The 14,716-nt window shown below is 50.7% G+C and overlaps 1 protein-coding gene across 6 annotated transcripts in view; it reads left to right on the top strand.

Moving 5' to 3' along the window:
• The window catches only part of Tbc1d14 (TBC1 domain family member 14), a 119,088-nt gene that overhangs the window by 89,387 nt on the left and 14,985 nt on the right, over positions 1–14,716 (top strand). For 5 of the 6 annotated variants that reach the window (XM_076864945.2, XM_076864943.2, XM_076864946.2 and 2 more), the window contains 2 exons: positions 6,753–7,011; positions 9,667–9,834. In XM_076864945.2, the coding sequence (XP_076721060.2) occupies positions 6,753–7,011; positions 9,667–9,732 (325 nt within the window). In that variant the 3' untranslated portion in view covers positions 9,733–9,834. Of the gene's footprint in view, positions 1–6,752; positions 7,012–9,666; positions 9,835–14,716 lie in introns of those variants that run through there. The other variant, XM_076864944.2, reaches the window with a different exon arrangement.

The raw sequence follows: 14,716 nt of genomic DNA, 5'->3' as shown, positions 1-14,716 counted from the left end.
CTTGACCATAAACCCTCACCCCACAGATTCCTGGGTCAGGACTGGGACAGGAAGAGGGTTTTGGGAGGGGAAGGGTCCAGACAGGCCCAGATCCTTCTGCATCTACTCAATTAAGTTGAAGGCTTCTACTTGAGTTTTGGGATTCTAGGCTGGGGGCCAATACTGTCTAGCAGAGGACTGGGGGTAGCTCAGTGGTAGAGCACTTGCCTGGCATATGCGAGGCATTGGGTTCAGTTCTCAGCACCACATGAAAATAAATAAGGCCGGGAGCGGTGGTGCATGCCTATAATCCCAGCAGCTCAGGAGGCTGAGATAGGAGGATTCCAAGTTCAAAGCCAGCTTCAGCAATGGTGAGACACTAAGCAACTCAGGGAGACTCTGTCTTTAAATAAATTACAAAATAGGCCTGGGAATGTGACTCAGTGGTCAAGTACCCCTGAGTTCAATCCCCACTGCCAATAAACAAATAAATAAAGGTCCATTGGCAACCAAAAAAAAAAAAATATATATATATATATATATATATATAATTTTTAAATTAATTTTTTAAATTTATATATGACACCAGAATGCATTACAATTCTTATTACACATATAGAGCACAATTTTTCATATCTCTGGTTGTATACAAAGTATATTCACACCAATTTGTGTCTTCATAAAATGTACTTTGGATAATAATGTCCATCACATTCCACCATCATTTCTAACCCCATGCCCCCTCCCTTCCCCTCCCAGCCCTCTTCCCTATCGAGATCGTCTATTCCTCCCATGGTCCCCCTCTCTACCCCACTGTGAATCAGCCTTCTTATATCAGAGAAAACATTCGGCATTTGGTTTTGAGGGATTGGCTAACTTCACTTAGCGTTATCTGAAAAATATATATTAAAAAAAGAAATGTCTACCGAACTTTTTCACCCTGATTGCAAAAGGAAGTATTTCACTTCATCTTATTTATTTTTTGGTACTTACTGTGTATTAAACTCAGGGGCATTTTACCACTAAGCTACTTACCCAGTCCTTTTTATTTTTTATTTTGAGACAGGGTCTTGCTAAGTTTCCCACAATTATGGTCATGCCTCAGTCTTCCAGGTAGCTGGGAGTGCAGGTGTGTACCATCACACCCTGCTAGGAAGTACATTTAACATGGTGACCCTGTGTGCAGCCTTGTGTGCAAAAACTTAATGTGTATGTACCAAGAACAAGAGTTCCATGAAGCGACCTAACCCTAATGTGGGGAGTGTTCTGAAGCCTTCTCTTCTCTTATTGATTACCAGCCCTCACTGACTTCACAGTCCAATGGTGGCTGGGTGGGTCATGCCCAGAGGACAGCTCTGCCTCTTCTGTCCCAGCCAATGGGTGGCTATAATTCTAGGTGTCCACCTGAAAAGAAAGCTCCAAGGGTTTCCAGAGCTGAGGGTTTTATTCTGTGATGTGATTGCTGCTCACTGCACCTCCATGAGGCCCCTGCAGGGCCGGTTTATTTTTGACGAAATCTGCACCATCTGCGTTTGCAGTGCCAGTGCTGGGCACACAGGACGTCCTCAGTAAAAACTGTTTAAGTTGAACGTGGCACGAGACACATACATTTCATGGGTTTTTTCTTTTTCTTTTTCTTTTTTTTTTTTTCCGTACTGGGGATTGAACCCAGGGGTACTTTACTACTGAGCCACATCCCAGTCCTTTTTAGTTTTTAGTTGAGACAGAGCATTGCTAAGTTTCTGAGGCTGACCTCAAACTTATAATCCCCTTGCCTCAGTCCCCAAGCTGCTGGAATAAAGCATGGTGCTGTACCTGGAAGCTGTGTCTCCACCTTACAGAGGAGGTGGGTCCGTAGTGATCAAGGTTGTCTGTTGGGTGCTGACAGTTAGATGAAAGCTCCATCAGAAGCAGGTGAGCAGTGAGGAAGAAGCAAAGGTCAAGAACAGACCTTGCTCAGGCCTGGCCTTGAAGCTCCTGTTTGGGAATCACACACTGAAGGTACCCTGTTTCTGAGCACAGAGGAGGTCCCTGAGGCCCATTCTCCCTGTGTCTCCCCTGTAGTACATGGTCCAGGTTGGTCTGACTCAGATCCTTGCTCCCCTTCCATCACGCTTCCTTCCTCTGAAGCGGTGTCTGCACCTGGAAGCCCTGGGCCTGTCTTGGGTTGCATGTGCCATGTGCACGTGCCTGTGGTGTGACCACCCCAGGGGTAGAGCAACCAACTGCTTGGGCAAAAGAGCCCTTTTCTTCTCTCCATGGCAAAGCCTGAGGGCACCGTGCAGTGTGGCCTCAAGTGTCCTGGGTGTGCTCTGCAGTGCTCAGATGAGAATGCTGCAATTCAGGTAGGAGAAGTGCCCTTCTCTGCTGTCTGTCCCCAGAGCCTGCTTCCCTCCCTCCCACCACCAGTCATACTGAGCTGTTAGCCTTGTGGGTTACTTCTGTGTTCCCAGAGTCTGGACCCAGGTCAGCTCATGTCCTGGGCACAGGCACATCTGTTCTTCCTAGGCCTTCCTTTGGATAGGCCGGTGAGACATGGCTGGAGGAGGTGGGTCACCAGGGGCATGTGCTAGAAGGGAGCATCCTCCCTGCTCCTCTTTTCTCTCTCTGCTTCCTGCTGCCATGAGCTTCTCCACTGTACACTTCTGCTGTGATGTTCTGCCTCTGTTTGGGCCCAGGGCAGGGAACTTGGCTCACCGTGGACTGAACCTATGAAGCCATGAGTTTGAAGCCTGGCCAAAGCCCACTCAGCTGTTTGCACTCCTCCTCAAGGCTCGCAGGGAGGTGGTTTTGCTGATGAGGGCTCTTACCCAGGTGTGCCTTGCTTCTCTTTATCATGTGGATGTGGAGATCAGAGCCGGGGCTTGTCACTTGTCTTTGTCCTCCCACAGGGCTTTGAGTGGCCAGCTGTCAAGGGTCCACACTCTGGGAGAACTGGCACAAGGTCATTTAACTTGCAAAATATCTCCCACTGCTGCTTAGTGGCATGATTTTTTTTGGAGGCATAAGTGGATTTTATGATAGTCTTAATTTAATCAAAGTATCAAGTGGTACATTCCATATTGTGCTTATTGGTGGCTTTGGCAATGGTGTTTACCTAGAAAGCCTATCATTACATGGATTCCCACCTTACAGAGGAGGTGCAGGGCAAGCGGGCTCCCAGGAGATGGCTGTCGTTTCCTGCATGGGGTTCATGGGTGGCTCTCAGCTTCTGGGCCATAGGTCTGCCCAGGACTCAGGACTCCTCAAGTGCAAGCACTGCTTTGCGATCAGCCTTCTCCAGAGGGATGGAGCCTCTGGCATGCAGGAGGTGTTAACTGAAACCCATTGGCTAAGCTTCATTTTCTGCTTGGTGCTGGGGCAGAGAGGAGAGCGCATGGGCTTGGGGCGATATGGACTGCACTGCCCTCAGGACCAGGCAGGGCATCTCAGGTTTGGTGTCTGCACCTCTGCCTTTGCTTAGTGCTGAGTCTATGCCAGTAGTGACTCTTGAGTAAGTTTCAGAGTCTGCTGAGGCTTAGTGGAGGCTTCTTACCTAGCACACTTGTTCCTGGTCTCTGAGTTTCTTAGGAACACAGGGATCCCCAGGTGCCATGAGGTGAAGGATGAAACCAGGGTATAGCTGGATACTGGGGTGTCAGGACCTGAAGGTCCCAATCTCAGTGTGACTTCATGATGACTGAGGCTGCTAGGTGACTTTTACCCTTTTATTTTACTCTGAAACCTGCTTTTCCACCGCCTTCGTTTCTTGGTAGTTTCCTCCTCTGCCACGTAGGATGAGACTGCGCCTCCTCGAAGGGCTTTAGGGAGGAGGTGTGGGGTGGCACCCAGCAGAGCAGCAAGCAGTCACTTGCCCTGTGTAGCCTGGGCAGCTTGAGGCAGACCAGAGTCCCCTCTATTGCAAGGACACTGACTGCCTTCTGTACTGCTGAGGCTTTGCCCCACAGCTGCTTACAGTGGCCCTGCACTCTCTCTGTGCCTCCCTAGTGCCCCATTTCCCTTCTGCTCAGGTAGGCAGCTGGAAGAGATGTGGCTGGAGAGGAGACTCTACCTTTTTCCACACATGTGGGGAGGTGGGTGCACATGGCTTGGTCTTGCTATCTTTTTAATAAGCCCATAGCCACTCTGTTGGCATAGCAACACAAAAATCCATTGTTGTGCATTACTTGAACCTAAACGTGCTGTATTTGATACACAGAGCAGTAATATGCAGTGCTCCAGGTTGGGGTAGGGAACAAACATTTCTTGGGAGACAGAAACCCATGGATTCTCTCTTCCCACTATGGGGAGAGCAGGAAGGGGGCCTGGCAGACTGCCAGGGATTCCTGCTCATCCGTGTTCCCACACAGTCCTTAGCTGAGGGGAGGCTGAAGCCAGGTGGTGGGGAAGGGGTTCTTGGGCCAGTGTGTGGATAGCAGCCCTTCAGTTCATTGGGTCAGCTTCCCTGGCTGGGTTTCTGTGGGAGCTGGACTGAACCTGGTATCTCCTTCCCAGGCAGTGGCCCGAGCCCAGCGGCCCTTTACCCGAGACTTCCAGGTGAGGGTGCTGTGTAGCTGCTTTCTGAGAGAGTGCTTCAGTGTCCCATGTGCACCTGGCTCCTATGTTTAAATGTGGTTTAAAATATAGCTGAGCATCTGAAAATTACTGGTTCGAGGCACAGGCTTTGTAATCTGCCAGGCTCTGGTCTGATCCGTTCAGCTGTCTCTTTGCTGTGTGGGAAGCAGGTGGCTCCTTGGCTCTGCAGCTCCCTCAGCATAACTCTTCACTTGTTGGACTGTCTGAAGACAAATGAATTAATGAAAAAGATTAGCACAGGGCTTTTTGCGTTGGGGTGGTCATTATTGAGGAATGAACCTATGGCTGCTTTATCACTAAGCCACATCCCCCCAGCCCTTTTTGGGACTGGGCATCACGAAGTTGCTGAGGCTGGCCTTGAAATTGTGATCCTCCTGGTGCAACCTCCTCAATCACTGGGTTTACAGGCATGCATCACTGCGCCCTGCCTTTCTCACTTTTTAAAATACAATGTTAACAAGTCTGTTCTGGACGGAGTTGAGAGCAGTTTGCAGATTGAGGAAACACAAGGTCTCAAGACCTTTCTTGAACTGTGCTTTCTAGACCCAGTGATGACAGTGTTTTCTGTTTTTGTGATGGTAAGAAGCTTAGGACAGAGCTACTTGACACTAAAGTGAGTTCCCTGCAGCAGAAGCCCTGCAGTGCCTGGCAGAGGGAGCTTTGGGTCAGGGCCACTTACTCCTGGAGGTAGGTACTGCCAGTGAGACAGCCGAGGCTGCGGGCAGGGAGCGTCCCACATGCCTAGGACAGACTCTTACTCCACAGACACACAGTGGCCCTCAGCTCTGCTGTCTTCAGGATACAGGGGTTCCTGTGGCCTCTGCCTCCTGCTTGTCATTTGAGTGGGAAGAAATCTCAGTTGTTGTGTCTGTCTTCCCAGAGTCTCCTAGAATTTTCAGCGACTGGCAGGCCTGGCCGGTCATGGATGTGCTAGGTGTTCACCCTTGGCCAGGTGCTCCTCCGCATCCTGGCAGAGCCCTACAGGGTGTGGTGGGCTCAGAGCCCTCTGCATCCTGTGGTTTGCAACAGATGGAGAATCTGTCCTGAGACATGAGCAGACCTCCCATGTGAGGAGCTTTCTGGTGGACTGTGTCATCACTAAGTTAGGTTGCACTGCAGAAGTTTAACGGCACTCCCTTTTGCCCAAGGGAGGCCTCAGCCTGTGTCCAGCATCTGGAGTCCAGGCACATCAAGAGGTGTGGGTCGATTCTGGAACTTTCAGGAGAGCATCTTGCAGGTGGGAAGTGGCTGTCCCCACCCACATGGGAATCACCCCACAGAGGTGCTATTGCTGGTAGCAAGGTATAGAGTGCCACTAGTACTTGGAGAATTCTGAAGCAGACAAGGCTTGGTCCACCCATTTACTCATTCAGCAGAGATTGCCACAAAGCAGTAGGTACTGAGGCCAGCGGGGAGGGCAGAAACATGCTGCATCTAGGCTGGAGGGCATCAGGCTGTTTCCAGAGTGGCTATCTGGAGTCCCCTGGTGACATAGGCCCCTTCCAGGTTAGAAATGTGTTAACAATGATAGAGTTGGTACCCAGGAATGTATGGTTACGTAGTTTGTACTGTGATTAGTCTTTTTTTTTTTTTTTTAAGAGAGGGTCTTGCTAAGTTTCTGAGGCTGATCTCCAACTGATGATCCTCCAGCCTCAGTTTCCTGAGTCTCTGAGATTATAGGCGTGTACCCCCATGCCTGACCAATTATCATATTTTTTAAAGGAACATATGCCTTTATTTCACTTTTTCATCTGACAGTTTTCATTGTACAAGTTTAAGATCTGTGTTTTGTAATCCATAGTCAAGCTGATTGGGAAATGCTACTTTGCTCTTTGCTGGCCCCTGATGGGAGGAAGTTGCCCTCCACTACAGGCACACCCTCAGGCCCACCTGATGCTACTGTATGAGCAGGCGTCCTGTGTGTTACCCATCCTGCCCAGCCCCACCACAGGGGGCGTACAGTGGGTACTTGCTAGCTGCCTGTTGCAGCAGGAGCATTTGGCATTGGTGGTGCAGTTGCGTGGTGTTTCAGCGCATTTCTGGGAATGGGGAGCTCAGCCTGCATGGTGGACTCAGGCTGAGCCCCAGTCCCGTTCTATAGGTAGGGACTAACTCAGGGCATTCTTCATGGTTCAGGCTAGAATTGAGAGTTCTTTCTTTGTACCATTCGAAACTTGAAGCTCTCTCACTTTCCCTAGGATCTTCACCTTGTACAGTAAGTCTCTGCCCCTGGACTTGGCCTGCCGCATCTGGGACGTGTTCTGTCGGGATGGGGAGGAGTTCCTCTTCCGAACGGCCCTGGGCATCCTGAAGCTGTTTGAGGACATCCTGACTAGGATGGACTTCATCCACAGTGCCCAATTCCTGACCAGGCTGCCCGAGGACCTGCCAGCAGATGAGGTATTCGCGGCCATTGCTACAGTCCAGATGCAAAGTCGGAACAAGAAGTGGGCACAGGTAAGCAGTCTCCTCCTTCTCCTTCTGGTTGTAGGGCTGGCACTACAGTATAACCTAGGGAGCTTGCTGCCCACAGTGCTGAGAAACAGTTCTTGGGCTGCTGGCGAAGAGAGCTGGGCGGCCTCCTGGCTCTGCTTCAGGTTGCTCTGTGGGTTCCTGCCTGTTGGAGATCATGGCGTGCCCCCTCCCCTGCATCAGTGCTGGGAGCTCAGAGCTTCTAGGAGGCCATACAGGACTCTTCATGTGCCCCAAAGCATTTTGTAAATTAAGCTCTAGACGCTAGACAGAGCAAAAGGGACTGGCTAGCTGGGCCACCTGGGAGCGGCGTGCCCTGTGCAGCTTGATCCACCTTGCAGATCACAGAAGGAGAAGTCACGGTTGCCTGAAGAGGCCCCGTCCCTTCCAGGTCTTCCTTCCATTGTGCTGCTCTGGCCTGTGGTTTCTTCTGCATTCCTCCAGGCTCCCATATAGGGCTTACACCAGTGGGATTGATGGGTGTTATCTCGCTCCAAGTTTTAGCATACTTAAAAGGAAAAAAGAAAGAAAGAAAAAAAAAAACCTGACTGACTGTTATTTCTCGAGGTTACCTGAGTACCAGGCCCAGCTGGTGGGTCTGGAGGCTTACCCTTCCCCATACGGGCCAGCTGTGCCTGTTATGGACCTGACTTTCTTATTAGTATATGATTTAAAATATTTACAAAACTAGGACAGTGAACCCCACATGCCAGTCATCAGCCTCGTATCTGTGAAGGGGGACTGTTTCAGTGCCCCTCCCCGTGCCCCCCAGTGTTCTGCATGCAATATGTCCACTGTCATGTTGTGTCTCCAAACCATGCTGGCTCTTGGAAAATAAATGGTCACAGCACTGCTATCACCCAGAAAGTCCCTGATGCCTTACTGTCTTCATACACTAGGTATTGTGCTGAGAATCAAGGTTCTGACTGGGCTAGACAGCATAAATGGATCCACGGTCTCACTGATGAAGATCCAGATAGGGTCCTTGCCCTGATTGGCCCGTAGATCTTTGTCTTATACCATCTTTATGCAGCTCCACCTTCTTCTCTTCTGTCCCTTCACACCCTTCATTTGTGAGGAAGGCAAGCCCTTTGACCTACAGCAAGTCCAGAGCCTGTACTTGGTCACCCTAGGACAGTTATGGTTGAGGGGTACAGAGGTTTCCTCTTGAGGTACAAAAGTGTTCTAAAATTAACTGGTGATATGTGCCCATTTCTGTGAATATCCCCCAAAGCATCAAATTACACACTTTGAAGGGTGAATTGCATTTCAGTAAAGCCATGTAAAGGCCTGCCTAGCTGGTGGGGAGGCCTGGGCCTGGCTGGGCTGCGCCAGGTGTCAGGGCAGGAGCGACTTATCTCTGGCTGATGAACCGATGGACGGTGTAAGGGCTGTGGCTAGAACATTTCCAAGAATTTTAAGCCATGACCGTAGAGCAGTAGGCCATGCCGGGCTGCCTGAACTCTGGGCATCGACTGCACAGGCTAAATGCCCCTGAAACTGACCCTGTGTGTGAGGAGGTCTTCTGGAACCTTCTGTGATTTGTTGCTTCCACAGTTTTCTAAAGCCTCAACAGAAAAGTCGGGGCCTTTGTGTTTTGGTGCCGGGGATTGAACCTGGGGGCACTTGACCACTGAGTTACATCTGCAGTCCTCTTTATTTTTTATTTTGTGCAGAGGCTTGCTAAGTTGCTTAGGGTCCCATTGAGTTGCTGAGGCTGGCTTTGAACTTGCAATTCTCCTGGCTCAGCCTCCTGAGTCACTTGGATTGTGGGGTGTGTGCCACTGCACCCAGCCAAGACCTTTCTTAATGGCCTTTGTTCACAGGCAGGGCTGTCCCTACCATGATTTCACATCTTGTGTATTCAGGGCTTACAGGTCTTTCCTGCAGCTTCCTTCCCTGGTACTTCCTGTGAAAGAAGCTCTCCTGCCCTGCCAGTGGGCGCACAGGCACATGCACACGCGCCCACTGCTTGAATAATCCCCAGCATAGTTTCAACCGATAAAAGAGAGGAGGCAAAATGGCAGAATCTGGGTGGAACCCTTCCATGTGTGCTCTGTCACTGACATTATTGGGTAGTCACAGTGCCCTGGAATGAGTTTTAAAGTAAAGGTGCATTGAGGGCAGTGGAGGGAGCAGCACCAGGGCCAGGCTCTGGCGGCCTCTGAAGGGAGTCTGTGAATGGGCTTTGGTTTCTTGGTGATGAAGGAAGAAGCCAGCAGGAGCAGCATTGTCCTGTGGGGCTGAGGGAAGAGACTGTCCCCATGACTCTGCTGTGACATTGGTGTTGTGGCTGGTCAGCATGAGTGTAGGAAATGGCCCACATAGGAAAGAGGACCCAGAGAGAGGGTGGGAAAGTGCCTAGTGGGCCAGAGGGTGGGAAAGTGCGGAGTGGGCGGAGTTGGAGGGGACTTGGGGGTGGCTGCCATCATGGCTGCCCTGCCTTGCTCTGCTAAGCTCTGTGCGCTGCTACCTGCTACGCTCTGCTCTGCTCTGCGCTGCTTCGCGCTGCTCCTGCTCAGCTCCTGCTCAGCTCTGCTCAGCTCTGCTCAGCTCCTCCGGGCGCTGCACTGCTCTCGTGGGTGTCTTGGGAACAGTGCCTCTCGGGGATTAACCACAGCAGTCTTCTCTGTGCTCTAGGTGCTGGCTGCGCTGCAAAAAGACAGCCGGGAAATGGAGAAAGGAAGCCCGTCCCTCAGACACTGAGGCTGCAGATGTGACCCCCACTGGCACTGAGGCAGGTCTCAGGCGGCACCTGTGTGCTCTCAGACCCACCCTGGCAGTGGCAGCAGAGGAGCAGGCACGCTCTGGTTCATGTTGATTCCTGATGCTGGAGTTGGCCTTAAACAAACAGCAAAATCCAGGCTTAGCCTTAAGCAGCTCAGGGGCTGGTGCCCTGGGGGCTGCAGCCAGCCACTGCGCTTTCTGCACAGGTTAAAGACAGGACAGTGGTTGATCCCTCCTCCTTCTTTGTTTCAGCAAAAGTCAATTAAATTGTAATGCTATTATGCCAGCCACTGGAAAGTACATTACAATTTTTTTAGCCAAATGCATGAGAAATATTATTTTGGGAGATCTCAGAGATGATACTGGCTCATATTTTAGATGAGAGGAATCGCTGATTTAGTTATTGAGATGATCTTTCCAGAACTGGAGGCCATGAGTTTGAAACCTGCCTACCAAGACAGCATAACAGGAGATGGGCACATGGGGAGTGTTGCTCTTGGGCTCCCTGGGAGTTCACATGACCTTCGTATTAACACTTGACCATGTTGCCTTGACAAAATCACAGCAGGAAGGCCGACAGTGCTCACTGTCAGGTTTCCGTGGGAACCTGCCTCCCAGAGTCCTTGGAGCTGTGGTGAGGAGCCGGAGCAGGGGACTGTGTGCAGAAGGGGCCTGTGGCAGCAGAACACCCCCGGGAGCTGATGTGAACAGCCTCCTTTAAAGAACAGGGTGGGAGAAACTTGGGATTGCCCCTCGCACCTGCTTGTTTCCAGGGAGGCCAAGGATGGCTGTGTGGTGCTGGAAACCGAAGCATGTGAGGGGTTTGCTTCTGGGCTCTTGCTCTCACTTTTGTCACGAATAGCTGGACTGTCCTAAGTGCCAGGGACCCCCTGACACACCTGGCTTTCCAAAGTGTTTCACAAACCACCATGAGGTCAGAGGAGCGAGCAACACGTACTTAACAACCAGTCTTGTCAGAATTCTCATTGTCTGGACCATGATCCCTTTCCCATTTTAGCTGATTTTCCCAAGTTTATTGTCAAAATTTTTATTCTTGCTTTTCCTTGACTATTTTGAGAACTTTGTATGAGAAATTTGATTTCCCAAATTCACAGAAATGAGCAGTTTTTGCATGGACTAGTCCAACGAGAGATGGAAACAAGTTCCCACCTGGTAACCCATTATTAGCATATTGGCCTTTGGGGGTGCAGACAGGCCAGGCTCAAGGACACAGCCAGAGTCTGGAAGTGCTGGTGTGGTCTGCACTCACCTTTCTTAGCCATTTCTCCCACCCCAGGGGACAGCTCCTCGTTGAGGGAGGCCCTAGTGCTGTACCACATGCAGCAAGGAGGCTTGGACTGGGAGTGCAACCAGCTTGGAGGTGGCCTGTCCTGATGAACTTTCTGCATCTGCCCTGCCTGCTGGCCATATTTCAGGTGCCGCAGCAGGTTAGCAGGCCAGGGTCATGTACACACCCTCTGTCCTACTCCATGTGTCCCTCTTCTTGGAACCTCCCCTCCCCTTGCATTCTCCTGTGAATTCTCGAGGGAGGTTCTAGAGCATGATGGGTCCCACAACACCTCAGCCTTGGAAGGCCGCCTTGCCTGACCTCATGGACGAGGTGCCATCTTCACCTGTGGTCCTGGTGGCCTCCAGACCCAGCCATTCCTGACATGGAGGTATTGAATGTAGTTAGGCCAGTGGCCTGTGCACTGTCTTCCTTGCAGATGTGCGCAGTTGCGTGCGTGATGAGGGTGTTCTGTTCTTTGAAGATGTATATATTTTCTTACTGTACATAACGATGCTCCTTAGATCGTAGAGAGGTGAGGAGCAGGTTCCAGCCCCACCCTCGCCATTGCTTGTCAAATGGCCCGACGTCAGTCTGCAGTGTGCATGAAGGTTCAGACCAGGCTCCCTGCCAGTCTGGGGTGTTTGCCACATCTTCAGTCCAGACGAGGGTTTGGGGGGCCTGTTAAGGGATCATATGAGTTCCAGGTGTCCCCTAAGAGGTTGCAGAGTTCCAAGTCCTGTCCAGGGTCCTGTGGTCCCTCTGGGCAGAGTGCTGTTAGCAAGCACAGCATCCTGCTTCTCTGAGGCTGCTGCTTAGGTGACCTGGAAACACTGCTGTGTTGCTCTCTTGGAAGTTTGCACTGTCCACCTCAAGGGCCAGGGACTTTCTGTACCCCAGGGCTTGGGGTCAGCAGCAGCTTGCCCTTTAGACCCAAGAGCCACCTCCAGAGTCATTGAGATCTCATTTGGGAACAATGTTCACTTCAGAGGTACTTTGTAACTGCTCGGCTTCTGAGTTTTAAAGAGCTGCTGATAGGAACTCCTGATAACATTGCTGCAGATCATGTTTTAATGGCTTGAACAGTTAACCTCTGACTTTATCTAGTAAAGTGTATCAAACTAGGACTTTTTGAATTGTAAATATGTGGTTTTATTAAATAAAAGTCATGTAAAATTGTTACTGATATTCTCTGTAGTTTGGTTTAAAATTGAGGTTCTTCCTTGAAGCATGGCAGAAATTTGAGCATCTGCTGCTTTGAAATCCACATCTAGGCTTGTTCATCAAAAAGAGGATGCAGCCGAGGGCCCCTCTCTGCTGTGCCGGAGGGGCCCCTCTGTGCTGCCGCCTCTCTTCAAGCCATCCTGCTGTGACCTTCACCGCCCCTGCGCATGTCACTACTCACCCCAGTGTGCAGCAGGCACTCACTGTGTGCCAGCCCCTGGGCTAAGGGCTCCTTGCAATTCCTCAGAAGCCTGTGAGTCAGGTGCTGTGACCCAGTAGGGTGGTGGCAGGGCCTTCTCTGTGGGGCAGGGTCAGTAAAGCTGTTCTCGAGATGGTGGAGAGGGCTGGAGGGCCAGGAGGTACTTAGACCCCAGCGGAATGAGTGCACCCACAGGCACTCAGAAGGGTGCTCAGACACAGAGCCACCTTCCATTGAGCCAGTGGCTTCTCTCTGCGCCCCTGTCCCTGTAGGCTTTAAGGCAGGCTGGCTAGCTGCAGGGTAGTGGACAGCAGCCACTTTTGCTGAGAGCTATCTGGCTGCTCTGGCCACACCGGGCACTGGGCCAAGCACTGTAGAAATTAAATTTAATTTCATTTAATTTCCACAGCAGCTTTGTGGAAGATCATTGTCCCCTTCCACACATGTGACACAGAAACGTGGTTTTCTCAGGCTGCTATAGCTGGGTGGTGGCAGAGCAGGTCTCAGGCACCCTCTGGAGAGATCTCGTTCGCTCTGGAACCTTCAGGAGCCTGGCTCTTTAAGGCCTGGTGGGGACACTTGCATCATCTGTGCACGGCCTGCAGGGCAGCTGGAGGCTGATGGAGGGAGCTGTGGATTATGAATGCTAAAACACCAGATACTTGTTCCTGGGCACTGTACACCTGGGGAGTGGGGCTGACAGTTCAGACACCATTCCAAAAGTGTGGAGCCTGCCATCAAGGCACAGAAGGGCCAACACACAGGCATGGCACCCACACAGTGTGGGGGCAGGTACACCCCCGCTGTACTTTGGGAGAAGCTGCTGGTCTCCTGGTGGGAAGGGAGGGGGCTGGCCAGCAGAGGGATACCTCAGAGACAAGACCAGTCCCCTCAGACGGGACTATGTTAAGATGTGGAGGGACTTTGGTTTTCAGGGAAATCGTGAGACCCGCATTGTATGGTGCCAAATATGTGCTCAGACATTTGCTGATAATATTCAGGCTCTTGCCTGGAACTTGGCTGAGAAGTGCCCAGATATCTCTGAGAAGCTCAGGGCGCCATCTAGTGCCTGTCCTGCTCCAAGGCTCCTCTGAGCACCACTCCCTGCAGCCAGCCTGCTCTGGGATGGCTGATTCCCTTCCTGGGCAGGTTCACACTGAAGCCCCTTCCCCAGGGTGCACACACCTTGTGGGACATTCTGTGCAGAGTGAGGAGAACTGTCCTCTGCTCCGACATTACAACAAAATGAGCTACCCGTGGACTTGGAAGCCTGGCTCTGGACCCCAGAGCCTCAGTTCATCTTAAGCGGTGTTCCTTCATCTCTTTCCCCTGCTGTGTGGCTCCTGGTAGAAAGGCTCCAGCCAAAAATAAAGCTGAACTTGAGGTGCAGTTTGGGTAGATGTTAAGAACGGACCTTGGGGTTGAATCTTATACCCACCCATTGCCATTAGGAGCTCTGTGACCTAGTCCTCATTTTCTTTTTCCACAACTGAAGGTTTGGAAGAGGACCCGGCTCCTATCCACTGGCTTGTGAAGATAAAACAAAAACAAGAGGCTAAACTAACTCTACCATAAAAACCCCAGAAACATCGGGTGGGTTGCTATACTCATTCCCTTAACAGTATTTAGTATCTTACGCTTTTGAACTTATGAATTTTAAAAAAACTGAAATTATCTCCCAATTTAATTTCATGTTAATTGTGTAGAATTTGGGAATACAGGAAAGAATTAAAATTCCTCTAATTTTATCATCGGATAAGGGATACTGTTTTCCTATTCTATTTTTTTCTATAAATTTTACAGATGAGTTCATTGTCCCAGGCTGGCCTGATGCCAGAGTCTTCGCCCCAGGCTGGATCTTTCTAGATAGCCCTGTGCTCACCCATGGCAGCCTTTGGGGAGTGTGATCTTGTTAAAACCAATATGTAAGTAGAAACTAGAGGACCTTTGAGTAGTAGTAGAGAAAGTGCTGCACAGTTCCCAAGAGCCCTGTGGTCCCTTCTGTTCTTGCGTGGGACTCATCACAGTGGTGCTAACTGGAAGCTTAAAAGTGAAAAGCACCAAGTCAAGGTACCAGAACTGCCCTTATCTTATGGGCAAGCTCCCACACCAGGGCCGAGACAGAACTAGGGCTACAGACAATCTCTTACGGTTACATAATGTAAAAATCTCAAGTGCAGGAAGTCACCATAAATGAACTTCCACTTAGCAAAGGTAAATGTTTCCTTCTCAGGGGCCCTGGCCTCTGCTTA

Source organism: Callospermophilus lateralis, chromosome 8 (genome assembly GCF_048772815.1).
Source record: "Callospermophilus lateralis isolate mCalLat2 chromosome 8, mCalLat2.hap1, whole genome shotgun sequence".
NCBI lineage: Eukaryota > Metazoa > Chordata > Mammalia > Rodentia > Sciuridae > Callospermophilus > Callospermophilus lateralis.
Note: the sequence above shows the minus strand (reverse complement) of the source record. Positions and strands in the feature narration are given on the sequence as shown.